The 26000-nt window shown below is 35.6% G+C and overlaps 1 protein-coding gene across 2 annotated transcripts; it reads right to left on the reverse strand.

The window, feature by feature from the left end:
• Positions 1-1889: 1889 nt before the first annotated feature.
• Positions 1890-5057, reverse strand: LOC121260254 (mitogen-activated protein kinase homolog NTF3-like). Of its 2 annotated transcripts, XM_041162082.1 has the most exons (4): positions 4759-5057; positions 4408-4667; positions 3809-4235; positions 1890-2873 (listed from the first exon to the last, which is right to left on the reverse strand). In XM_041162082.1, exons 3-4 carry the CDS (start codon positions 4229-4231, stop codon positions 2190-2192), a joined length of 1107 nt encoding a protein of 368 aa, XP_041018016.1. In that variant the 5' UTR covers positions 4232-4235; positions 4408-4667; positions 4759-5057; the 3' UTR covers positions 1890-2189. The 2 variants fall into 2 exon arrangements, with proteins under 2 accessions (XP_041018016.1, XP_041018017.1); XM_041162083.1 differs by having other exon boundaries at positions 4408-5057.
• Between the last annotated feature and the right edge of the window lie 20943 nt (positions 5058-26000).

Raw genomic sequence — 26000 nt, forward strand, 5'->3', positions numbered from 1 at the left:
ATGAATTTAATCATTTAGTATGAGACAGACCCCCTTAATTAGTGATACCATGGAATAATAGTCAAATGAAAATATAGGCTTACTCAGATCATCTACTAATCTTGATGCTATATTAACCTTTTGGGGTCAAACCCCCCCCCCCCCCCCCCCCCCACACATATATATATTAAAAAAATTTATGGGTCCAACTCATTTCATAAAATCGGTTTAATAAGAGAAGATTGTTCATTATTTATAAACATACTCAAGACCTTTATCGACATGCAATATTGATTTGTTTTGTTGTTTATGGTGAAGGCTAAAAAAAAAAAAAAAAAAAAAAAAAAAAAGAGGGGGGGGGGGGGAAGAAAGCATTAGTAGTAGTTAAGTGGGAGAGTTACAAGCCAGATTGACAAAGTACTCAAGTAAGGAATTCTGATACATCCCCTAATGCACATAAGGTCATCGATTCAATTTCATCTCGATCGTGAGAGATATAATTCAAGGCGCATGCAAATCCATGCCAATCCAGTCGTGTTTTGTCGTTAACATTATCAGCACGTGCCTCATCTTGTGGTTTAGTATTGCAAGCAAAAGATTTTTTATTTTTTTAAAAAAATAAAAATAAAAATCTCCAAATTAGTTTAACTGTTCGCATTAATTTGCAATTTCATCATTCAATGCACTCTTCATTTTTTTGAAAGTCAATGCATGGTAGATGGGGAAGCTTCCATTTGGCGAGCAGATAATATATATATAATGGTTATCTTCCTAGTTATTTATTGCCCATTTTTTAGTTCATGCTTCGTATATATCTCCTAGGATAAGAACATAGACAAAAAGAGCCGATCTAAATATTGTTAGAATAAAATATTATTAAAATATTATTTTTTAATATTATTATTATTTTAAAATTTAAAAAAGTTAAATTATTGTATTTTGTATGAAAATTTATGAAAGTTATAATGATGAGATGAGATGTGTTGAAATGAACTTTCAATCCAAACAAAGCCTTATAATTTTGGAGCCACTTCACCTTCAAATTCTCAATCATTTCTCATTTTACATCCTAAAGTAGAAAAAAACTTAAAGTTAGGTCCAGATAGTGAGTTGAGATAAATTGAGATGAAAGTTAAAAATTAAATAAAATATTATTAGAATATTATTTTTTAATATTATTATTGTTTCGGGATTTGAAAAAGTTAAATTTTTTATTGTATTTTATGTAAAAATTATAATGATAAATTGAGATAAAATAAAACGGATTAAAAATGTTTCTCAATCCAAACTGAGCTTATAAACTGTGAATATGTTCAACTTAATTTTCACTAACCACCAATGTTGCTAGAGTTCTTGCAAGTCAGAAACTACACAATAGGCCGAGAAACAGAATAATAAATGATGCTAATTTTTTTCTGGTGAAGGTTCTTAAATAAGTCAGTACCTGACACTTTTGCACACAATTCTTATTGATCGAAATAGTATATCCCACAAAACACAATTACATTATAATAATGACGTATATAGAGGGAAATATTGATCAAAATATTAATATTATTGTTATGTTTTCATCTGCAGAAGAGAACAGGTGAAGATCATCAGCTAATTGAGTGGACCCTGTGATCACCAGGCTGGTGTGTACATTGAAGTTCATCCAACACGAAAGTTCAAAATGGATAAGGAAAAGCTGAAAAGATAAATTCCTATTAGTTCATGGACCTATATGGACAGATAAGAGAATGTTGGAGTCTTCATCATTAGATGGAGAGGGAAGCTTCTTTTAAATGTTAATCACAAAAGACATGCATTTTCACGTTCATGATTGCCCATGAGAATCCGAACGAATCCTTTCAAAATGATCGCCTGTGAGAATCCAATTTTCCAGAGAAAGGAAGTATAACATGGCTTGATAAAACTTATAATAAGTATTGATGCATCTTTATTTTTAAAAATGTTTTAATGGTAGTGTCATACATGCATCAAGAATTACAAAAGTGCAGATATTCTAAACTACAAATAACAAGCATTAACTATTTACAAGTTACAAGATGCATGTCTCATACTACAAAGAACTCAAACTTATAAGTAATACCTTAACCACAAAATCTTGGTTCAATCATGAAGTTTAGGAGCACACTTCTCAGAGCCATGTTTCCTGAAGGACCAACAGAAAACGACAGGCCGGTCAAGGGTACATTTTACGAAAGTACCTATGCAACGGCAGATGCTGCTTCAGGATGGTAAAGCAGCATCTCATTCAACATCATCTCCCTAATCATCTGTTCCCCCAAAGTTTCATCTATGTCGAGATTAATTGGGACCTGGGCAGGAGGATTGTTTCTTGGATCATACAGGCCTGACATGTAAGGGTGTTGGAGTGCCTCAGTGACAGTAATTCTCTTAGTTGGATCAAACACAAGCATCCTTTGTAACAAGTCTATAGCCAAAGGATCAGCTTGGGGGTATAAACGGGAAAATTGCATCCCCCTTGAAAAGGGCAGTGATTTGATGAACTTCCGGGCCTTGGGATTGTCAATGAATTCAATATCAGCTTGGTTTTGGCTGCCAAGAACATTGATAATCAATTTCAGCTGGTTGAGGCACTCTGTTCCCGGGAAGATTGGTTTCCGACCAAGAATTTCAGCAAAAATGCATCCCACAGACCACACATCAATGGAGGTTCCATAATTGTCACAGCACAAGAGGAGCTCTGGTGCACGGTACCAGCGAGTGACAACATACTCTGTCATGAACTGACCATTGCCTCCACTAGTTCGTGCCAGTCCAAAATCACATATCTTTAAGTCACAATTAGCATTCACAAGGAGGTTCCCAGGCTTCAAGTCCCGATGAAGGATGTTTGCTGAGTGAAGATATTTGAGCCCTCGAAGCAACTAGTATGTGTAATGCGAGTGGTCAATTAGTAGTAAGAACATTGATAATCAGAAATTAACTAAAGCTTTATATGGTTAGGGACATATTAGATATTAGCAATGCAAGACCAAGACCAACATTCCTCAGAGCATATTGAGTAAGATGCATAGAAGAGAATGCAGGAGGAATACTAAGAACCACTCAAGTATTGCTTGTTTGCATCATATTGGACATTAGCATTACTACTAGAGGAAGCCACTCTAGGAGCAGAGGAGCACTTGTTAATTAGTCTCCCAAAAAACAAAAATAAGTGAATCACAAAACCACCTGGTCTTTACAGTGAAAATAGGAGCATGTAAAGTAAAAAAAGCACACTTTTATAAACAAGGCTGAATTGTAGAACTGTGTATTGGTCTACTTTTCTGAACTACTTTTCCAAGAAAAAAAAAAAAAAAAAAGTTGTTTGAACTACACTTGCACTCCTACAGCATTGTAATATTATTGTTTTTTCCCTCTATAGTAGCTCCTATAAAGTATAACAGGAATCCAATGATATAAGAACTGAGCAAGGACAATCATCAAAATCATGAGCTATCATGAACCTTGATTGTAAAACAGTACTTGCTGCTTTAACACCGATATGAATCTACATGCCAATTTCAATTTCATTGTTCCTAGCACTTAGATGCCCAAATTTAATTACAATCGAATATAATCTGTCTCTATTAAATAAATTGCAGCAGAGAATGCTATTACAATTGGTTATTTTTATTAACAGCAGCATATACTTGAGCAAACTGGTACCCATTTACAATGTATATAAGAATGCAAACGCCAACATTAGGCCCTCAAAATCATGTACTTATTCGATTAAAAAGATCAAATTAATACCAACCTATTGGGAAGTCTAGCTGAAAGGACAAAAATACCATACACTTCTTGAGAGAGAACTTACCTGAAACAAGAAATATTTGCAATGATCACCAGAAAGCGGCTGTGAGGACTTAATAATCTGATGAAGATCAGTATCCATAAGTTCGTAAACCAAATACACGTCCTTGAAACTCGTCCGGTGAATAGGCATCATAACATCCTTCAAAGCAATGACATTCTCGTGTCGAATATGTCTAAGAAGCTTCAACTCCCTCAGCGTTCTCAGCGCATCAATGCGGTTCTCAAAGACATTGTTGATCTTCTTGATGGCAACTTTCTCGTTGGTTTCCCTGTTGATGGAGGAGCACACTACCCCATATGCCCCTCTACCTATGGGTTTGATCGGCACGTACTTGGTGTCGATCTCAAACAACGTTTGCCAAATTGAGTAGTAATGCTTCCCTCGTTGCCTAACTCCATTCGGAGGCTCAACCAGAGTCGCCATTGCCCTATAAATTCACCACCCCAAAAATTACAATTTACTCAGCAGCAATCAAACCAACAAAAATTATGACTAGTTCTTGGAACAACGATCCTATTAACGACAATAATCACTGATAGTCCTAGTTATAGCAATCTATACATAGATAATTATAAAAGAGTTCAAAATTCGATTCTTACTTGCGGATTAAACTTCGGCGGGGGTTTCGAATTTCTGATCTTTTGCGGTTGCCTTGTTTGCGGTCTCGCTTTCTCGTCGACTTTTCTTTCCTTACTTTATACTAAAAATTATTACTTTTAACTTTTTCCCACCAAGAAAACATTCTCAGATTACAAATCCGTAGAGCATTCGAGGCAGGAACCATTCCTGAGCTTTCACATCATTCTCGAAGCCAGTTTTCCGACAACGAAGCTCGGGATTTCACGCAATCCACGAATCACTGGATCCGAAGCAAATTCACCCACCCTTCAAAAATCACTTTCTTTTTCATTAAAAAAAGCAAAAAAATCTGGGAAAAAAAAAAGATTGACCTTTTAGGAACTGGTGATGAGCTCAGATGCAAATAGATCAGATGGGTCTGGGACTTAGGAGTGGTGGAATCGGGTGAGAGAGAGGCGAGGAAGAGATGAAAGAGAAGACGAGATGTAATTTTAAAGAGAACTAAGAAAGGTTTAGGGGAAGGAAATAGTACTAGAGGGTAGTGGTGTGAAGAGCCAACGAAGGAGAGGAGCGCAGCGCAGTTTACACGGCAATGCTTTCCGTGCAATGTAGATAAACGACAGCCACGGATCTTCCTTTGCTGTTTTTAGGAAATATCACCTCACCTATCTTTCAAACTCTCTTTCTTTCTTGCACAGACAAACGGTCAGGTAAATGGATAATTATATGTCTAACATAATTATATATTTCCTTTCATCGCGCCAAGCCGTCTCTCGTTCTCGCGCGCCTCTCATCGGCTCGATCAACTGACGGCTCACTCCCTCCCTTCTGTATAAATCATGGAATCATCAATCATGTACTTAGTTCTGGTAATTTATACGCAGTAGTTACTATTTATTCTTATATTTTATATTTATAATTTTTTTTATAAAGTATAGAAATATTTTTTATAAAATATGAGATACTTTTTATAAAATATAGAGTGTAAAGTGATGAATAGTAACTGATAAGAAAAATTTTTCTTCTTTAAAAACATAATTATTTTTAAATATTTTCAGATTACTTCGTTAAAATTAATAAAGTAAGATTATTGAGTTAGATTTATGTTTAGTGAAAAAATCAATAAATATGTTTGTGAAAGGATAAAATGTATCTATTTATTCAATTAAGCACTATACTCGTATTTTATTTCGATTTTAGATGTGACATTATCCATAATCTTGAAATCAGTTATTAGAAAGAAAATTAAATAATTAATTAATAAATAATAGCACATGAACATGAACATGAAGAAGAAATGCAATTGGAGAACATAAAAGTTATGGTATGGTGGCAGCTTGAAGCCGAGAGGTTGGGGGGCCGGGGCAGGCAAAAAGGGTTGGAGAGGGATATGGCTGGCTTTAGGAGATCAAGCTACAAATGTATAAGGTAAAGAGCCTGGCTGACTGACTGACTTTGCTTGCACTTTAGTTCATTTGGTTCACAAAATTCATTAATTCAATCATTCAATCAGTCTCGTGAAGGTAGATTTTGTACCAATAACTTGCTTTAATTTCCTCCTCAAGCAAGCAAGCAAGCGGTGCAGCACCACGTGTGGACAACATCTCACTACTATTCTAACACAAATAATTCAGTGGGTTAAGGCCGGCTGGCCTCTTTGATTTTTCTTCATTTCATCACCAACTTTAGTACTCTCTTTTAATTTAGTCTCTCTACTCAATTCGGCTGACCCATGATCATTAACTTTGACCATCTTATATATAATGTACTAATTAGGAAAATTTATTTAATTGGGCCATTAATTATGTTAATTAAAACACTTTATTTAACAAAAAAAAAAAAAAGGTTTTAATATTGCTATAGTTATTTGGCATGCACATGATGTGAATATTGCAACCTTTTTTTCCTTAAGATTCGACCTAAATGATCAAATAATTAATATATATATATATATATTGGATTATAATTTGGAGTAAGATATTCGATCTAAGATTATAATATATATATATATATATATCACTTCAAGAAAACTGTTTATTTGTGGTCAGCTATTTTTCGTAAAAATGACTACTTGTTGCCAAAAGTAGTCTATTTTCATCACAAATAGTCATTATCGTCGCAAATAATCCGTTATAAATATTTATTTTTCTTGTAGTAATGTTGCTTGATTTTATCATGCATATATCTTATTATTAATTTTTTTTTATTTTTAATATTTGAACTTATTGTCAAGATCTCAATGCATGACTAATTGCATTATTGTTTAGGGATTTTTTTCTTGGGGTAAGTTTAATTTTAGGGTTACTAATTCAAGTAATATTAGGTAATTTTTGGAAACTAGGCATTCAGCAAAGTATTATACTATGTGAAATATTTGTTATAAGGAATGTGTGAAAAGGGAAATGTAAGGAATGTGAAATCATGGGGTTAGAGCGTTTATCTTTCCTCCATGGATATAATGATAGGATGGGCCCATCACTTACATTTGAAAGCAATGTTTCTGTAATTGGTTTCTTTTCATGATGTCCGTGCAGCAAGAAAAGTGTCACATGCAAAACATGCAAAAACCGACAAATAATATGCCATGAAATATAGAAATGTCATTCGAATTAATTAATGCGTGATTCACAAAATATAAGTAAAGGATATACCCCAATATTGGAAGATCTTTACTCCAATAAATAGGGTTAATAATGTAATATTTCATTTAATTGATTGAAGAGTTTTTTACAAAACATAGTTTTTGCTCAAATAAGATCGATTATTTTATTATGTGAAAACGGCTTCCAATTGGAATAAAGCCCATATATGGTAATGGGCTTTATGTTGGGCCTATGATCTGGGAAGCAGCCGATTGCACTTGACTTTCAAGTGATAACAAATTGTGGTAAACACAGTTTGGGCTAGAAGTATAATAGTGTGGAACAAGTTGTCCCATAAATGATATAACCATTTGCCAACAAATAAAATAAAATAAAATAAAATAAAAAAATAAAAAAAAAACCTTAGCTACAAATGAATAAAATTAAACTCACAAATTGATATGGTTTGATGTGGTAAGTCAGATAAAAGTAGATCTAACGGATTTTATAAAACTAGCTACATCAGTTTGTGAGCTTACTTTGTTTAATTTATTTGTGTCTGTAGTAGTTCTCAAAAAAATATATTTATAATTTGATGTGAATGACACACGTTTTATACTATTGATATTATAGAAATTGATTTACAGAGAAGATTAAAAATTGTAGATAAAATATTGTCGCATTAAATATGAGTAATACTATCCATCATTCCTTTTATCATCATCTTCCTATCATCCCATTAAGCTATTATGTGATATTAATTGATTGAAGATGATTTATTATGTTTAACTTGTAGGCCAATCATTTAATATCACATCATGACATGTTGAGCAGATGAGAATAAAATGGTAATGATAGCCTTACACTTCATTTACTACTACTTTACTACCTAGCTTATTTTTTTTTCCTTTTGCTCTTTGAATATGGACTAAAAATCTAAGAACATGACCTTCTTGCATAATCTAGAAGAAAATAAATTCAATCAAATGACATAATCATGTAAATTGATTAAAAATAAGTTCAATTTATAAAAATTGGCATTTTTTTCCTCTAAGTCAATTTTTATAAAATTGAATTTATTTTTAATCAATTTACATGATTAAGTTGGTTGATTGAACTTATTTTCTTTTAGATTATGCAAGAAGATCATATTTTGAGATTTTCAATCCAAATTCAAATAGTAAAAAGAAAAATAAAATTGAATAGTAAATGATCAGTGATAAAGGAGGTGTAATGATATTATTACCCTAGTAAAATAGATGATAAATAAATATTTTCTTAAATATATAAAGAATGTCTTTTTCATGTGAGCTTGTTAATTGAAGACTAAAAACCTAAAAAAAAAAAATTATATATTTACTGTATATTTGCATCAATGAAAGAGTTGCTAATGCACTTGTAGCTTGTTCATGTTGTTCAAAAAGTGGTAATGAATGATATTTGTATTACTTATTTCATACATCCGACATGTTGACTGACACTATGTGTCGACACATGAGTTCGAATAATATTGTGAAACCCATACCATGTCTTTGGTGAATCTCTCTAATCTATACATTCCTGACAGTACTGTGATTATATGCTTTTTTGCTAAAACTAGGTAATTTATACCAGCAAGCATTGACAGGGATTGATGGCATTTGTTTATCAATCAAAATCATGATGGTCCAATGAATGTATGCAGCCTGCCGAATGAATACAAATTATTTTTCAATTGATTCCCTGAAAAATATGCAATTAATTACAAATTAATAAGAATATAATTGCCTTTAAGCCTGCAGCTAGCAGGGGCAACCTTAGATCAAAACCCCCCACACTTTTTCGGTGCTTATCCGCTGAAAAAATATACAACTTTCCATTAATTTTTTATTATTAAACTAACTTTTTCTTATTAAAAAAATTGAAATATTCTATATGCAAGCAGCTTGCTTATTGATACAGTTAGGCCTGATTTAGATAGTGAATTGAGATAATTTATGAATAATAGTGAGATAATTGAGTTGAGATGATATAAATTAGTATTAGTTGGAGGGGCGCCCACGTGGGGCTGACCCCTCCATGCGTTACTTGTAACGTTACAAGTAACGTTACTTGTAACGTATCTTGTGTAACGCATGGCTTAAAGCCATGCGTTACACAAGACTATTGAAGGCTGGCCTTTAAGGCCAGCCGTGCATAGGAGGACTATATATAGTCCTCCTCAATTGTGTTTTGAGGATACCTATCCAGAAAAAGAAAAATAGAAAAAAAGACTCTCTCTCTTTTTGTTCTCTCTTGATAAAATACTTAGGCTGTGGATTTGTAAGTGTTACTCTAGTTCCATACTACGTAGTACACTTTCGCCACTAAGAGGAAACGCTTGGAGTTTATCAATCTGGAAAAACTCGTGGAGCAATTCTTGAAGCTGAGCTTGAGGTACTTTTTCCGCTGTGCATTCTAACATTGGTATCAGAGCTATTTTATGAATTGCTTCCAGTTTTTTTTTCTCGCATATGCTTGAGATTTGTATGGTGTTTTTTTTATCCTCTCTTTTTTTTCCTGTTAAAAAAAAAAAAAAAAAAAAAAAAAAAAAAAAAAAAAACGCAGCAGGTGGTGCTGCGAGCACCAACGCAGTGGTGCTGCGCGCACCACCGCCAGGCGCTGCTCGCACCACAGTGGTGCAGCGCGCACCATTGCGGTGCTGCGCGCACCAGCGCGGTGCTGCGAGCACCAGCGCGGTGCTGCGCGCACCTGCGCGGTGCTGCGAGCACCAGCGCGGTGCAGCGCGCACCAGCGCGGTGCTGCGAGCACCAGCGCGGTGCAGCGCGCACCAGCGCGGTGCTGCGAGCACCAGCGCGGTGCAGCGCGCACCAGCGCGGTGCTGCGAGCACCAGCGCGGTGCAGCGCGCACCAGCGCGGTGCAGCGCGCACCAGCGAGGTGCTGCGCGCACCCCCGCGGTGCTGCGCGCAACCCCGCGGTGCTGCGCGCACCCCCGCGGTGCTGCCCGCACCACGGAGGCGCAGCGCGCACCGGCGAGGTGGTCGGCAGCACCCTGCTGCTTGGACCGATCACTTCCGCCGCCTGCGGTGCTGCGTGGGAGGCTCCAGGGTGCTGCTTCGAACGGCTACTGTTCACGTGAACAGTAGCCGAAGGAGGGAAGAAGATGACCATTAGGTCATCTGATTTCCATGGGCTTGGGCCTCATGGCCCGGCCCACTCTCTTTTTTTTTTTTTTTTCTTTTTCCTTCTTTTTAAATATGGGCTGGGCTTGGCCCAATATTTTTACTGGGCATTTTTTTTAAAACCCACCTTTGTTCAAGCCCATTTATTTAAAAAAAAAAAAAAAAAAAAAAAAAAAAAAAAAAAAAAACAGAAAATAAAATGAGGGGATGAAATTTGCTCTAAGATATATTGTTATATTAAATGTGATTTTTTATTTAATTGTTTTTAGATTAAATGTGATCACATGTGAATATATAGTTATATTCATGCTATTTTTTTTTCCATTATGTTATATTACATGTGATCTTTTATTTAATTTGTTATATTAAATGTGATAACATGTATATGTGAATTGAACATGTGGATATGTGATTATTTTTATCATCTATAAATGTTAGGCTTGAATGTTTATACATTAGTCTTTATTGATAAAAAATAGAAAAATTCCCACTAAGTAGTCTTAGTTAGAAATGTCAGTGTAGATGATAGACTGAAAAAAATTGCAGTGACCCCAGTAAGAACTGTAAATGCACTGTATAGCCAAAAGACCACAGTGACCCCAGTAAGAACTGTAAATGCACTGATGGAACAAGAAAAATGGACTGTAATGGTCTTATATGAACCATCTTTGTAGACTGGCCCAACAGGTTACTGTGGTTGAAGTAGCTGTCCTTGTAGACTGGCCCAAAAGGTTACTGCGATTTTAGTAGGTTATGTCTTTACATGTGACTAGGACTAGATGACTACTTAAGACAGTGGGAGTATGGTTGAGAATTATGATTAATTCTCCCATATTTTTTGAATTTGCGCGGGAATTAAGTTAAAAATTTAATAATTGGATATTGTGGCGCAAGAGATGATTCTGAAGCCTAGCGATTTTTCGATCTTGCGACATGTCTAAATTATTTTTTTTAACTTGGATGGACGCGGCAGATTTCTTAGGTGTGTGTGTAATATCCCTTCTTTGCGTATTGTAGTGAAATGGCATCCAAGAGTATAGTTGCCGATTTAAACAAAGGGGAGAAATTGGATGGGGAGAACTATGACATTTGGCATCGGAAGATCCAATATGTTTTAGATGAGCAAGAGGTCTTGGAGGCCTTATCTCACTCCCTTACTGAGCCCGAGGAAGGGACCTCGGAACAACACAAAATAGATCAACTAGCCTATACTCAATGGGCTAAGAAAAGTCGGTGCGCGCGCATAATAATGTTAAGCAGCATGCACAATGATCTAATGTGTGAGTTCGAGGTCTATGACACTGCCCAAAGCATGTGGGAGGCTTTGAAGTTGAAGTTTGGTGGAACTTCAGCCACTAGGTTGCGTGGGTTAACCATGAGGTTTGACTCCTATAAGATGCGCTCTGACCACACGATGAAGCAGCATCTTAGGGCTATGTCAACTATGATCCGCGAACTTAAGTCGGCAGGAAACAACCTGACTGATGAACAGCAAGTCCAGGCAGTGATAAGATCACTGCCGAATTCTTGGGAGAATATGAGCCAGAACTTGACGCATAACGAGAATATCAAAGACTTTGATGATGTCTCGCGTCACTTGGAATTGGAGGCTGAGCGCCTAGAGGCTGCCAAGCCCAATCACACGGCCTATGTGGCTGATTCTGGTTCGCGTAAGGCATCAAGGCCTAAGCGCAAGAAGTCTAAGAATGGAGTAGCTGCTGGACAAATTAAGAAGGTGTCAGGAACTTCTCAGCGCAGCAAGAGGGGCAAGCGCGGGAAGAACAAGTCGAAATTAGAGTGCTTCAACTGTGGAAAGAACGGCCACTTCGCTCGTGACTGCACTGAGCCGAAGAAGGTACACTCTGACTTTTCTCGCATTGTTTTTGTAACTAGCCATGTGATGGTTGCTCACTCCTATCCTGTGTGGACTGTTGATTCAGGAGCGACCGAACACATAGCGCGAGATAGAGTTGGATTTGTTGAGTATCGCCGGATTCCAGCTAGGAGTCGTGATATCAAGGTGGGGAATGGAGCTAGCGTTGAGGTACTGGGACTTGGTACCTACAAGCTAGACTTGCGGGGTGGCCGCACTCTTTTCCTTCACAATGTGCTATACGCTCCCGAGATCCGACGAAACTTACTTTCTGTAGTCACTCTATTAAGACTTGGTTTTCGTATTGTATTTGAAAACAATTATGTTTCCTTTTATTTGGGCCATGTGTTTTATGGCAATGCTTTTCTACAAGACGGTTTTATGATATTGAATTTAGATTATTCAAATATAAATGAGTCAATTGCTTTTCTTTCTACATCTGATAATTTGGATTCATATAAATGGCATGCTAGGCTTGGCCATATAGGGCAAGATAGAATGACTAGGTTAGCTAGAGAAGGCCTTATAGGCAATCTCGCTAAGGTCATCTTACCCACATGTGAACATTGTCTAATGGGAAAAGCTAAGAGAAAACCGTTTGGAAAAGCCACAAGGGCATCTTTTCCACTGCAATTAGTCCACTCAGACATCTGTGGTCCAATGAGTGTGAGGGCAAGACACGGAGGTGTCTACTTCATCACATTTATAGATGATTTTTCACGTTACGGTCATGTCTACTTAATCTCCCATAAGTCTGAAGCATTGGAATGCTTTAGGCGATATCTAAGAATGGTTGAGAATCAGTTAGACAAGAGTTTAAAAGCTCTAAGAACTGACCGAGGACGAGAATATCTTTCTGAGCAATTCAAAAGGCTCTGTGATGAAAAAGGAATCAAAAGACAGTTGACGATGCCGAATACGCCCCAGCAAAATGGCGTGGCGGAAAGGAGAAATCGAACACTGCTTGAGATGGTTAGGTCAATGATGGCGCAATCAAACCTACCAATTTCTTTTTGGGGGGATGCACTTTTGACTGCTGCCTACATTCTTAACCGAGTGCCCTCCAAATCAGTAACTTCCACCCCATATGAACTATGGACCGGCGAGAAACCCAATTTGAGTAACTTGCGGCCATGGGGTTCAACGGGTTTTGTTCACAATCTTTCTCATAAGTATGGGAAGTTAGGCCCTAGAGGGAAGAAGTGTATCTTTATAAGGTACTCAGAACACTCTAAAGGGTATGTATTAATAGGTGAACAATCTGATGGAAGTGTGACTGAGATTGAGTCACGAGATGTGGATTTCATTGAAGATGAGTTTCCAAGTAGAGGAGAGGTTGATAGGAGTTTAGAACTTCATGAGATTGTAGAACAAGAAGAAAGTGCTCCAAGGAATTTAGTTGAGAATGAGGAAGAAATTCTTCAAGCTCCTACAAATTATTTGAATCCGAGTGGGAGCACATCACTTGTCAATCAATCACAACAACCTCAGCCGCGTAGAAGCACACGCGAAAGTATTCCCCGTCGTCGTTTTGAGATTGAAGGGGAAGCTTTTATGGTAGCTCCGCATGATGATGACGAGCCTAGGACAATTTATGAGGCTCTCTCATCTTCTACAAAAGATGAGTGGATGAAAGCTCTTAATGATGAGATTGAGTCTATGAAGATTAACCAGGTCTGGGATCTGGTTGATCTACCAATAGGACGTAAGACTATTGGGAACAAATGGGTTCTTAAGGTCAAACGCAAGTCGGATGGATCAATAGATAAGTACAAAGCTCGCTTAGTGGCGAAAGGATATACCCAACAGGAAGGTATAGACTATGAGGAGACTTTTTCACCTGTGGTGAGGTTTGCCTCAATTCGCCTGATTCTAGCTATAGTAGCAAACATGGATTTGGAACTCTACCAGATGGACGTTAAGACAGCATTTCTCAATGGAGAACTAGATGATGAGATCTATATGGATCAACCAACTGGTTTTGTGGTCAAAGGTCAAGAGCGCAAAGTGTGCAAGCTCAAACGATCTATATATGGCCTAAAGCAATCATCTAGACAATGGTACCTCAGATTCCATCGAGCCATTCTCTCGAATGGGTTTACGATGATCACAGAGGATCATTGTGTTTATGTCAAAAGGTCTAAGAAGAGTTTCATTATGTTGTCATTATATGTTGACGACATACTACTAGCTGGAAATAATAAAGGGTTGATAGTCGCCACAAAAGAGTGGTTATCCTTCAATTTTGAGATGAAGGATATGGGTGAAGCAGAATACATTTTGGGAGTTAAGATCTACAGAGATCGCTCAAAGAGACTTTTGTGTTTGTCTCAACAGACTTACATAAAGAAAGTCCTCGAGCGCTTCCTAATGAATGGATGTAAACCCATTGACACCCCTGTTGCAAGGAGCGATAACTTGTCTAAAGTGATGTGTCCTAAGACTCAAAAAGAAAAGGAAAAGATGGCTCGTGTCCCTTATGCTAATGCTGTGGGTAGTCTGATGTACGCAATGATGTGTACTCGACCTGACATATGCTATGCAGTTGGCTTAGTGAGTCGATTCCAATCAAACCCCGGACTAGCTCACTGGAAAGCGGTCAAAAGGATTATGCGATATCTCAAGGGAACTGCGGACTATGTGCTATGCTATCAGGGTTCAGATTTGCAGCTAAGAGGTTACAGTGATGCCGATTGGGGCAGCGACCTTGATGAGCGCAAATCAACCACTGGGTATGTCTTTCTGCTCAACCAAGGCGCCATTACGTGGAGCAGCAAGAAACAACCCTGTATAGCTTTATCCACCATGGAGGCAGAATACATAGCTTGTTCTGCAGCAGTTCAAGAAGCTGTTTGGTTACGGAGGTTCCTCAAGCATTTAGACATTGGCACGGATACTTCAGATCCGGTGACAATATTCTGCGACAGCATGGCAGCTCTCGCATATGCTAAGGACTCAAAGTATCATGGAAGAACCAAACACATAGATATCAGATATCACTACATCAGAGACATGATAGCGCAAAAGGAAGTGGTTCTGAAACATCTTTCTACGAGTCGCATGATTGCTGATCCCTTAACGAAGCCTATAGCAAGAGATGTCTTCGAGGCTCATGTTAGGAATCTAGGACTGCGTAGACTATAAATGTAATTTGTGTTCCAAATGACATAAAGATGTAACATTTCCTTTGGGATATTAATACAATATGATTCAGTTCTTGTCTTTATTGTATTGTTTTTAATACGCATACACAAGATATGTCAACAGGCTTAGATCGGCTCACTCACACGAGCGATCGCCTCTAGCGCTTAAGTAGCGAGTAGAGATGAGACATTGTGTCCCTAGGTACTTGTCCAAAGGGATAAGTTGGTTGACACAAAGTTATGTCGCCTTAGTGGGAGCTAAGATGAGGTCCATTGATAGGACTATGCATGGGTTACCCCACCATCCATGTAACCTGTAGTAAGCCAGATGCGAGTTCCTCTTTGACGCCTTGGAGACGTGCAAATTGAGGAATTCGGGTTAGACGCTTAAGGAGCGGCTAGACTAAGATCTGTACGGTGTTGATATAGACATATGCTCTTTGAGAAAGAGAAATCCACCGTAGCATGTGTTTCATACTATATGTGCTTATACGACCATATGAGTAAGTGAGTAAAATATTTCCCTCTTTCTCACTGTGTGAGTCTCATTTCTTAAAAAAATGTCCTTTACTTTTGACTATGTCACGAGATGGAGGTTGTGATGTTTGCTACTTTGACATGCTGTCTATGGCCATGATTGATACGGTCTAAAGAGGCATTGTTGGGAAAGCAGTTCGATCAAAATTGAGTGATATGAGTGTAAAGGGAAGACTATTCGATATCGTATCTTCGATAGTGTTTGCTGACGTCATACAAATGACGCTACATCTTGGTAGCGGCTAAAGGTTGTGAACACATTGAAATAGTTGGAGGTAGTCAAGCATTGTTCTGAGTTTTTTTTTAAACTCAAGAGGGTTCGAAAATGCTTGATCTTGATGCGATCGAATAAGTCTAGGACATGACCAGACACATAAGGGATGTTACTATGCTGGTCTTCTCTGGGAGAGATTTGGTGTATGTACTCCCTCCTTTCTACAAATGTGCTTGGTGGTCGCACGGCCTATTTATTTGTATGAACAAGATTGAGAACATTAGAGAGATGCTGACCTGGGGTCATGCCCACTGTGTGCGAGTGGGAGATATTAGTTGGAGGGGCGCCCACGTGGGGCTGACCCCTCCATGCGTTACTTGTAACGTTACAAGTAACGTTACTTGTAACGTATCTTGTGTAACGCATGGCTTAAAGCCATGCGTTACACAAGACTATTGAAGGCTGGCCTTTAAGGCCAGCCGTGCATAGGAGGACTATATATAGTCCTCCTCAATTGTGTTTTGAGGATACCTATCCAGAAAAAGAAAAATAGAAAAAAAGACTCTCTCTCTTTTTGTTCTCTCTTGATAAAATACTTAGGCTGTGGATTTGTAAGTGTTACTCTAGTTCCATACTACGTAGTACACTTTCGCCACTAAGAGGAAACGCTTGGAGTTTATCAATCTGGAAAAACTCGTGGAGCAATTCTTGAAGCTGAGCTTGAGGTACTTTTTCCGCTGTGCATTCTAACAATTAGAAATACTTTGAATTAAAATATTTTATAGAGTTTTAGAAAAGAAGAAATAAAAAGTTGAGTAAAAATATTATAAACTTAAAATAAGAATATTATTTTCAAATATTATTTTTGTTTTGAGATTTGAAAATTTTGAATTATTTTTTGTGTTTTATTTGTAAGTTTGGAAAAATTGTAATAATTAAGTAATGATCAGATGAAAAAATTTGAAATTGAAAAGTGTTTGTGTTTGTACTGTTTAGATATTGAAATGAGATAGGATGAGATTAGATAAAATGGAAGCATATCTCTATCCAAACCAGGCCTTATTGATCTACAAGCTTGCCGTACCAGCTAGTCTAAAAAAATTAGGATAGACTTTTTTCTCAAAGGAAATTTCATTTAACCCATCAATAAATGTGACAAGTTTTAATTTATTAAACATGTGACAATCACATGCTTTTTTAAGGGTTTAATTTAAAAAATAGATATATGTCAATTAATTAAAAATATATATATATATATACTCACTCAAGAGACGCCTCAATTTTTAAAATAGATTGAACACTTCAGAAAAACTCTGTTGTAAAAAATGTGTTTTCAAGTTGAAAAATATTAGTATATCGCTTGAGTTTGTCCTCTTATTTTGACAATTTATATATTTTTTATTTATTTATATTTTATTTAATGATTAAGAAAATAATTTTTAATATATTAGTATATTTTTTATTTTTTTAAAAATATTTAAATATATTAAAAAATATAAAAAATAAGATAAAAATAAAAAAATAAAAAATAATTTTATACTAGTAACACGCCTAACAGTCAAAGCTGGAGCAGTACTCTTTCAAGTTATATAATTGTATTTACTATCTACACTCATTACCAGAAATGTATTTTTAAGATGAGACACTTGCGACTACTCGGTGGCGACTTTTTTTCGCATTTTTACAGCGATGTTAGGACTTTTTACAGTGACTTTTTATATTGGTTGACTGGCAATATATAAGTGATCATAGCGGATATAATTAATACTTAATTTGATCCATCTCCCTAAAAAAATTAAATATATATAAAAATTAGAAAAGAAAAAAAGAAAAAAGCTGTGGACCGGAAGAGTATATATATATATTATATATATAGTGCGTCCAACGTGGATTCCAATCTGTGGCTGGGTATGCAAAGTGGATTAGACAGAGACTTTCTCTTGTAATTTTATATTCATGTGTCTTAATTAATTATGTACATGATCTAATATACAAATGGCTAGCAAATGGCATCTTGGGATGCCAATGTCCTTGTCAATATAATAAGTCTTTTATATAGCACCTTCATTTTGATCGATCATGCATGCCTAGCTAGCTAGCTAGCTACACGAGAAGTTGTACATTAATTCAATATTTTTTCCCCAACATATAGTTTAAATTACTAAACTTGATCAACCGATTATAATGCTTTAGCTTGTCACCGCAACATGACCAATTTTGTCGTCTCTAATTACTCTAGTACCGACAAAATTTAAGATAAAAGACAACATTTCTCTGTAGATAATAATGCCGAAACCTTAAACCTTGATTTGTTTAGATTAACACAAGTTTAAACAAAGCGTTGATCAAACTGTTTAAAGAAAGGTTATGATCTCTTAAGAACAGAAAAAAAAAAGAAAAAAGAAAAAAAGAAATTGATCAAGGAATGGATCAAGGGGAATAAGAAAAGGCCGGCAAAAGGCAATTGTCCATGATGAGCCTGAAAAAGAAATAAAGAAAAACAGAAAAAAGAGAGAGAAAAAGAAAACGAAATTAGGATTTGAAGTTTGGAGGTGACGACAAACTTCCCGCGGCCATGAGACCTTTTTTTTTTTTAAAGAGGATTTGATATATCTATAAAGGAATTATAAAAAAATAATTTTATAATTGATGTGGCTTCATCTGATCTATTAGATATATTTTATAATAAAAGTAACTTTAAAATCTGATAAATTACATCAAGTTATGTCAGTTTGTAAGATTGTTTTTGTGACTAGAATATTTTTCTTTTCTTAATTTGATGTTAGCTTTTTTGTGGTGCTGATGATCTGATTATAATAGTCCTTGTTTTTTGCTCTTTTCACTAAAAGACAGCATAGTCGACCATTCGTTTCCAATAATTCAGCAGTACCACGAAAACCATATATATATATATATATATATATATATATATATATATATAAAACCAGTACTAATTAATTAAAAGATCGATCAGTAATTGGCCTGCCCTCTTCCTTGTAAGCTAATCTGTCGGATTCATTAATTATTATAAGAAAATGATTAATTCGATCGATGAATTAAATACACCATGTTTCTTCCTAGCTACCTCATTCCCATTCCTATATATATATATATATATTATATATTTCTTGGTGTACATTTTGGCTTTCCTTTAATGTAACATGAAGCGTCACAATAATTAGTGTAATTACATAAATAGCATGCAGTTGAAATATAGAGGGTCTCTCCTTAATTGTTTGATGAATATATTACCATCATGGCCCGCGGGTATAATTAGAGATCAGCCACTTTTTTCTGTATGATGGTACGTAGATCATATTATCCTAAATCTAGGTTTACAAGTATACGGGGTCCCTAATTAATTATCGATTCATGAGATATATGGATAAATCATGTGTGTATATATATATATATATATATATATATAGTTAGTACTTAACCGTGCATTCATACATATACATTACATATATATGTATATGTATATATATATATATATATGTATGCATGTATGTATCTATGTATGTGTGTTTTTCTTGGGCATCCTCTTCTTGCAAGCCCATTTTTAAGGGTTAGCGCATAACTGTTCACCATGTTGAGAATGAGACTAGCTAGATGTAGCTCGTTGAATATTAGTTCAAATGAGTTGGACTTTAGATTGAGTGATCTCGACAAGGGAGATCTAAAGATTATATTTAGAAGTCACGAAGATATGAGGCAAGTAGGGGTGATGATTTGTGTTTGCAGGTCGTGTCAAGTCATGGACATTTGACTATATAGGTCAATCCAAATACGACCTATTTAAATATATAATAGGTCGTGTTGTATTACTCATTTTCCCGTTTAATAATTAAATAGAAATAGGTCAACATAATGACATGACTCATTTCAACCCGTTTCACGTAAATATGTTAAAATAACCAGCATAACTCATTTGACTTGATTAACATAATTTCATATAAAAGTTAAAATTTATATTTATTAGTAGCCACAATATTTAAAACAAACTACCTACTAAAGAAAAAATATCAATATTTTTTAGATTTTAAGTTATAATTAAACCAATATTACAAACCTAACAATAACAAATATGAGCATAGGTTCAGAATTACAATTTCAACAATAAAAACATAAGCATATTAAAAAATACTAATATTATAACCCAACAATAACAAAATTTAAATGGATTATTACGGGTTAAGCGGGCTGACTCGTTTATTAATCGTGTGTTAATGAATCAACTCGTTTTTACTCGAACCAATTTATATCAAATCAAAATCTGGTAGTTTCGTATCATGTTGTATCGTGTTTGTGTTTAGTTTACGAATCGTGTCAAATATTACCACCCTTAAATGCAAGGTGTATAGCTATTAAAGGCATAAAAGAGCTTAAAGGACAATAATAACTTAAAATGGAGAGAAAACCGCAGAAAAATGCTCGGCCCTAACAGTTCGTGATATTACTCAATGTTCAATCGAGCCATTGAGTACAACTACAGAGTTCGCTGATTGTTTGGTAGATCGGAAAGGCAAATCAATATAAGAACTAGTTGTGAACAAGTTTGCTGCTCTTCGATCGAGTAAACTTTTTGAATTTTATTATTTCCATATTTTATCGCACTAATGCTATTAGAATATAATTTTTAATAAATTAGGTTTTACCTAGAGTTTGATTAGGATTAATGTTAAAGTTTTATTTTATATTGAATTATATATTTGTAAACCTATATAAACGCAAAAAGTTATGCTACATATAATCACTTTTGTATATTCTTTGCGTACTTCACTAAAGTGATTAGTCAAAGTAATTATTTTATATTAAAAAAAATGACGCAGTCAATCACATAAATAGAGTGCGTAAGGAATACGCAAAAGTGACTATACATAAAATTTTTGAAAGGCAAATATGTGGTCATGAAATCAAAAGAAGCTCTCATATACATGGGGATATTAGATCAAGCGCATGCGCGATGGTATTGAATTTATATAATCCAAGTGTACGTACGTTCCACATAACTAAGTCATGCAATCTTTAGAGCACTCCGAATGACTCTTGTAAAATATAATTTTTTGTATAATATAAAGAAAATTGGTCAAAAGTAGCTTCCAATGGGTTTTTTTCATCTTTATTTTACATTTTACAACAGTAATCCTCTACATTTAGAGAATACTATTCACACATCTAAAATATTTTTAATTATTATCTCTCTCCTTTGATCTTTTTTCCCTCGCTGTTTTTGTTTACCAGTATTCTCTCTTATTCCAGCCCCTATATTCCTTGAAGTGAAGTTGTTCATCTTCAATTCCATCACCGAAAGCACTTCAAGCTCTTCTTTAAGAGGTGCTTCCACATCATTAAATGAAAACCCTGGTTCCCACCATGAACATATCTAAAAACATCGTTTAATTTAAGTAGCCTTTATCTTGAGGGGCCAGGAAGAGAGTTTGAGTAAATTACATGTGTTTCTAGTCAAATACTCAAGGACAAGAACAAGGACTTCTCCATTGTAGGTGAACCTGCCAATAAAACAAGAAAAAGTAAGAATTTGTAGATTGCTCAAACTTTTATAAATCGCTATTGGATAACTTTGAAAAATTATAAAAAATATCTCTGAATTAAAAACTTCTTTTTCATTATTAGAGGAGAATCCGCTTCTCCTGATTGTGACCAAGAAAATAGTTGATTCTCCATGATTCTAGCTCCTATCACTGATTCACCTTAATTCTAGGAGATTGCCTTTTATTGTATATATTCAAATTATTTCCTTGTTTATAGTTGTATAAATGAAGATCACCTCATAGCATTTACGCTTGAGGCATTTCCTTTACATGGTATTAGCCAGTCGGTGAAATCCTTGCCAAGACCTTCTTTCAAGCTTTCATGGCTAATTCTTCAATGAACCAACTTTTGCTCAATATGATGGTTCACATGGTGACCATCAAACTCACTCCCACAAATTACCTCTTGTGGTGTCGTCAATTTATTCCTTTACTTGAAAGTCAAGATTTAATGGGTTATCTGGATGGATCTTCTTCGGCGCCTTCCACTCAGATTCTCTAGGGTACTGATATGGTTCCAAATCCTACTTAAAAGAAATGGCACACACATGATCGGCTTATACTCAGTCTTATTTATGCCTCTCTCACTAAGGAATGTATGGCTGAAGTTGTGGATTGGTCTATTGCTCGTGATGCTTGGCTAGCTCTTGAAGCCTCTTTTCCGCACAGTTCTAAGACTTGGGAGATTCAATTGAAAGACGAACTTCAGCTGATGCAACTAGGCTCTCATGGTGTTGCTGAATATGCTCGTTCTTTTCGCTCTCTGTGTGATCAGCTTAGTGCTATTGGCAAACCTGTTGATGACACAGATAAGGTACATTGGTTTCTTCATGGTCTTGGATCTGATTACAAAATTTTTTTGAACTCAATGTTGTCACAGTTGTCTTTGCATTCTTTCACCAACTTGGTACCGAAAGCTCTCAGCCATGAGCTTTTCTCTCGGTCCTTTCATGGTGACTCATCCTCCCAGTCGGCTCTTGTTGTCCAACGAGGTTCTTCTTCTTCGGGTGCATCTTCTGGTTGCCCAAAACCTGCCTTCTGTTCGTTCGCTTTTGGAAATCTTTCCAAGACTTCGGGAGTTACCTGTCAATGGTGTGGTAAAGAGATGCACACTGCCAAGAAATGTCATAAACTTGGCAAGTGACTAAAGAAAGCCAAGGTGGATGGTTTGAACTGGCTGATTCCGAGTCATATACGAATACTGATGCTAATTCATGTATGACGAATGATGTTGCTGCCCTTGATAATTCTATTCCTTATACTGGTAATCAGCGGGTGCATGTTGGTAACGGTACTTCCATGCCTATTTCTCGCATCGGTTCAATTTCATTCATTGTTGCTTCTCATCCATTACCTTTGTCTGATGTTCTCCTTGTACCTAGTCTTACTAAAAATCTCTTGTCAATTAGCAAGCTTACTCATGATAACAATTGTTCAGTCACTTTTTCTTCTTATGGTTCTTCTTCTTCATCTGTCACTTGGCATGCACAACTAGGACATCCATCTTTTCGCATTGTTTCTTCTTTAAATAAGCATGGTGCTATTTCCCTTTCTCATAAGAGTATTATTGATTCTAAACCTTGTTTTGGTTGTCCATTGGGCAAAAGTTATCGTTTACCTTTCTCCAATTTAGATCAATGTTGTGCCTCTATATTTGAAAGGATACATTACGATTTATGGGGCCCCTCACCAGTTACTTCTCCTTCTGGATATAAGTACTATTGTGTTTTGATAGATGATTTTTTCCGCTTTAGTTGGTTTTATTCATTAAAACTTAAGTCAGATTTTTTTGACATATTTGTTCAGTTTAATAAGTATGTCCAAATTCAATTTGACTATACAATCAAATCTTTTCAATGCAAAGGTGGTACGGAATTTACTAATCATCGTTTTACCTTTTTTTCTCATGAGAATGGTATAGTTCAGTGTATCACTTGTCCTTATACACCAAATCAGAATGGTATTGCCGAGAGAAAGCATCGCCACATTACCGAAACTGGTCTCACCCTCATGTTTCATTCTCATGTACCTTTACGTTTATGGGTTGAGTCTTTTTCCACGGCTTGTTATCTCATTAATCGCCTCTCATTCGAAATTTTATATGGTTGCCCTCCTCGTTATTCCTTGTTACTATTACAAGAAATCAGGCATTTTTCAGTACTCAAAATCGTTGCAAATACCCCCAATAATTACTGCATTTGATCATTTTTGGCAATTTTGAAATCGCTGCATGTTCGATGAAATTAAATTGCCACTTTTGATCAATTTCAGCAATAAACAAAAATGCTCACAAAAAATTACTATTTTCGGTGATTTTAGTCTGTCGCAAATATTCCAAAAATCGACGGAAATGGCCTTCCCCGTTTACCAATAAATTGCTGAGAAAAGTTATTTCTAGCGAAACGTATCGTCACAAAAAGTTAATAAATCGCCGCACATAATTTATTATTTTTTCTAGTGATTTTAAAGTATCCTCGTCATTATGTATTTCCAGTAGGTAAGTTTCACCGCAAAAGATTATTTAGGCAATTTCATGTCACCGCAAATATGTTTTTGCTATGAAAAAATTATTTCTGACAATTTTTACTCGCTGAAAAATTTGTTTCAAAAAATAAAAAAAATGCAAAAAACAGAATACAGAAAAAATTTTATACACATCCAAGTTTTGTAGGCTTCACAATTTTACCTTACACTATGGATTGCACTAATATTCTTTTTACATACTCAAAAAAGATCCAAAGTATGAGCTACTAATATGACCAAAATTGGCATCGACTGTGTTTGACAATATACAGTTTCTAACCAACCAGAGAAAGCATTCTGCTTGATAGTTGTTCTCTCCAATACACACTATTTAGTATTTACCGTAATCCCCTTATGTGATCCTGCTTTAAGAATCCGTATGTTCTATAAGACCTATTGACCTCAACCTTTATAGCAAAGACCATTACATGCTATCTGCAACTACAATATACAATATCAAAGACAAATTTTGTAAGAAGCCATAAGAAATATAGTAATTATATTGGGAATTCCATAAGTTGTAGGAGCTCTCACCCAAAGCCACTCCAGGGTTGTGAAATTCACCCTTAACGATCTCTATCAGGTATGTCACGCATCAAAAAGAAAAGTTTGCATTCCAAGAAAAATTTGTCAAGTATAATAATAGCAAGGCAAAAATAGAATGGCAAAGTACACTCTTCAACTCAGGAGACAAATTAACAAATAAAATAACAAAATTCCGTCACGAAGTGTATGCCAACACATGCATGAGAGAGAGAGAGAGAGAGATGGAGAGAGAGTTGATGGCCATTACCAGAAGTTGTGCAGGCTACAGAAGATTCTTCATCAGTGCCTCCTAAACATGAGCATCTTCCCCAACTTTCTCTATTTGAGCTTGTATATGAGCAACATTCTTCATTTCGGCCATTAGTCTTATCCTACAAAATCATAACTCCAAACTTCTAGTGAAACTATAAAGAAATGATAAAACCTAAAATTCTCAAAAGTCAAACTTCTTTTCTGCTTCATGTCATGTTTTATGGTCTCACCACAAACATTGCTTAGTATTTATACCGTACGTACATTTTAACTAAAGTCAGGTACTTCATGTATGCATTTTATGGTTGCAACTAAAATAAAGAACCCACAATATTAGGCCATGCTTCTATCCAACCACCTTCAAATACAATTAGGGTGGAATTTACAATAGAAAGACCCTATATATTAATATATTTAATTAATATTTTATAATTTATCAATTCTACCATGTTGGATGTCCCACCTGCCCAACGATTTATTTTTATCAACTTGCAGGCCAACTAATTTTAGAAACTAGCCTCTTATAGAAAACAATGTCAGTTATGATTTAGGCATCTAACACGATCCGCAACATGCCTAGAAGGGGATTTAGAAAATTCTAACAAATCCTTGTTCCCTTAATAATTAGAGATAATGATCTTCCTAAGCAAAAAATACAAAAGACATCTTCTTGGTAGAACAAATATTTTGGATGTTTCCACTTTCATTTGATATTTCCACTTACAAGATGACTAAATTAAATGCATATAAAGTCATTCATCACCTCCTAAAGTTGCATGTTAGTACTGTCAAGTAGTTGATCTCATGGCCTTCAAACTCCAACAACTTTCAACATGAAACCTAAAGCTGTCAATGGTGATCTACCTATTCAGCCCAAAATTGGCTCATATATGATTAGCAGCCACCAATTCATGAGGAATGCAAAAAACTTTTGAGACTCAAATGAATGTAAGCCATATTCATGACAATCTAACAAGCTAACAACTATGTCCAAGCTTTTTCTGATATCAGGATTTAAAATGCATTCTAACTTGTCATGGCAGAATGCCACTACATAAGAATTTGAAATTGAGCAAACAATTGGTCTAAGATGCAAAGACACTGAAGAATGAAATCCAAAACTACTTTGACATCTATGAACTTTAGCTTATGCCAAGAATTCATTTTTTTATAAGTATTCATGCAAAACCCTTAGGAGTTTTGACCATGTGGTCTCAGAAACTGCC

The sequence above is a fragment of the Juglans microcarpa x Juglans regia genome, chromosome 4D (genome assembly GCF_004785595.1).
Source record: "Juglans microcarpa x Juglans regia isolate MS1-56 chromosome 4D, Jm3101_v1.0, whole genome shotgun sequence".
NCBI classification, from domain to species: domain Eukaryota; kingdom Viridiplantae; phylum Streptophyta; class Magnoliopsida; order Fagales; family Juglandaceae; genus Juglans; species Juglans microcarpa x Juglans regia.

What these genes read in the sequence shown, in the direction of transcription:
- LOC121260254 (XM_041162082.1), bottom strand. Translation starts at nt 4,231, where the DNA reads ATGGCGACTCTGGTTGAGCCTCCGAATGGAGTTAGGCAACGAGGGAAG. An exon ending in GCAAATATTTCTTGTTTCAG is followed by an intron (nt 2,874 to 3,808) that starts GTAAGTTCTCTC and finishes TACACATACTAG; the next exon opens with TTGCTTCGAGGGCTCAAATA.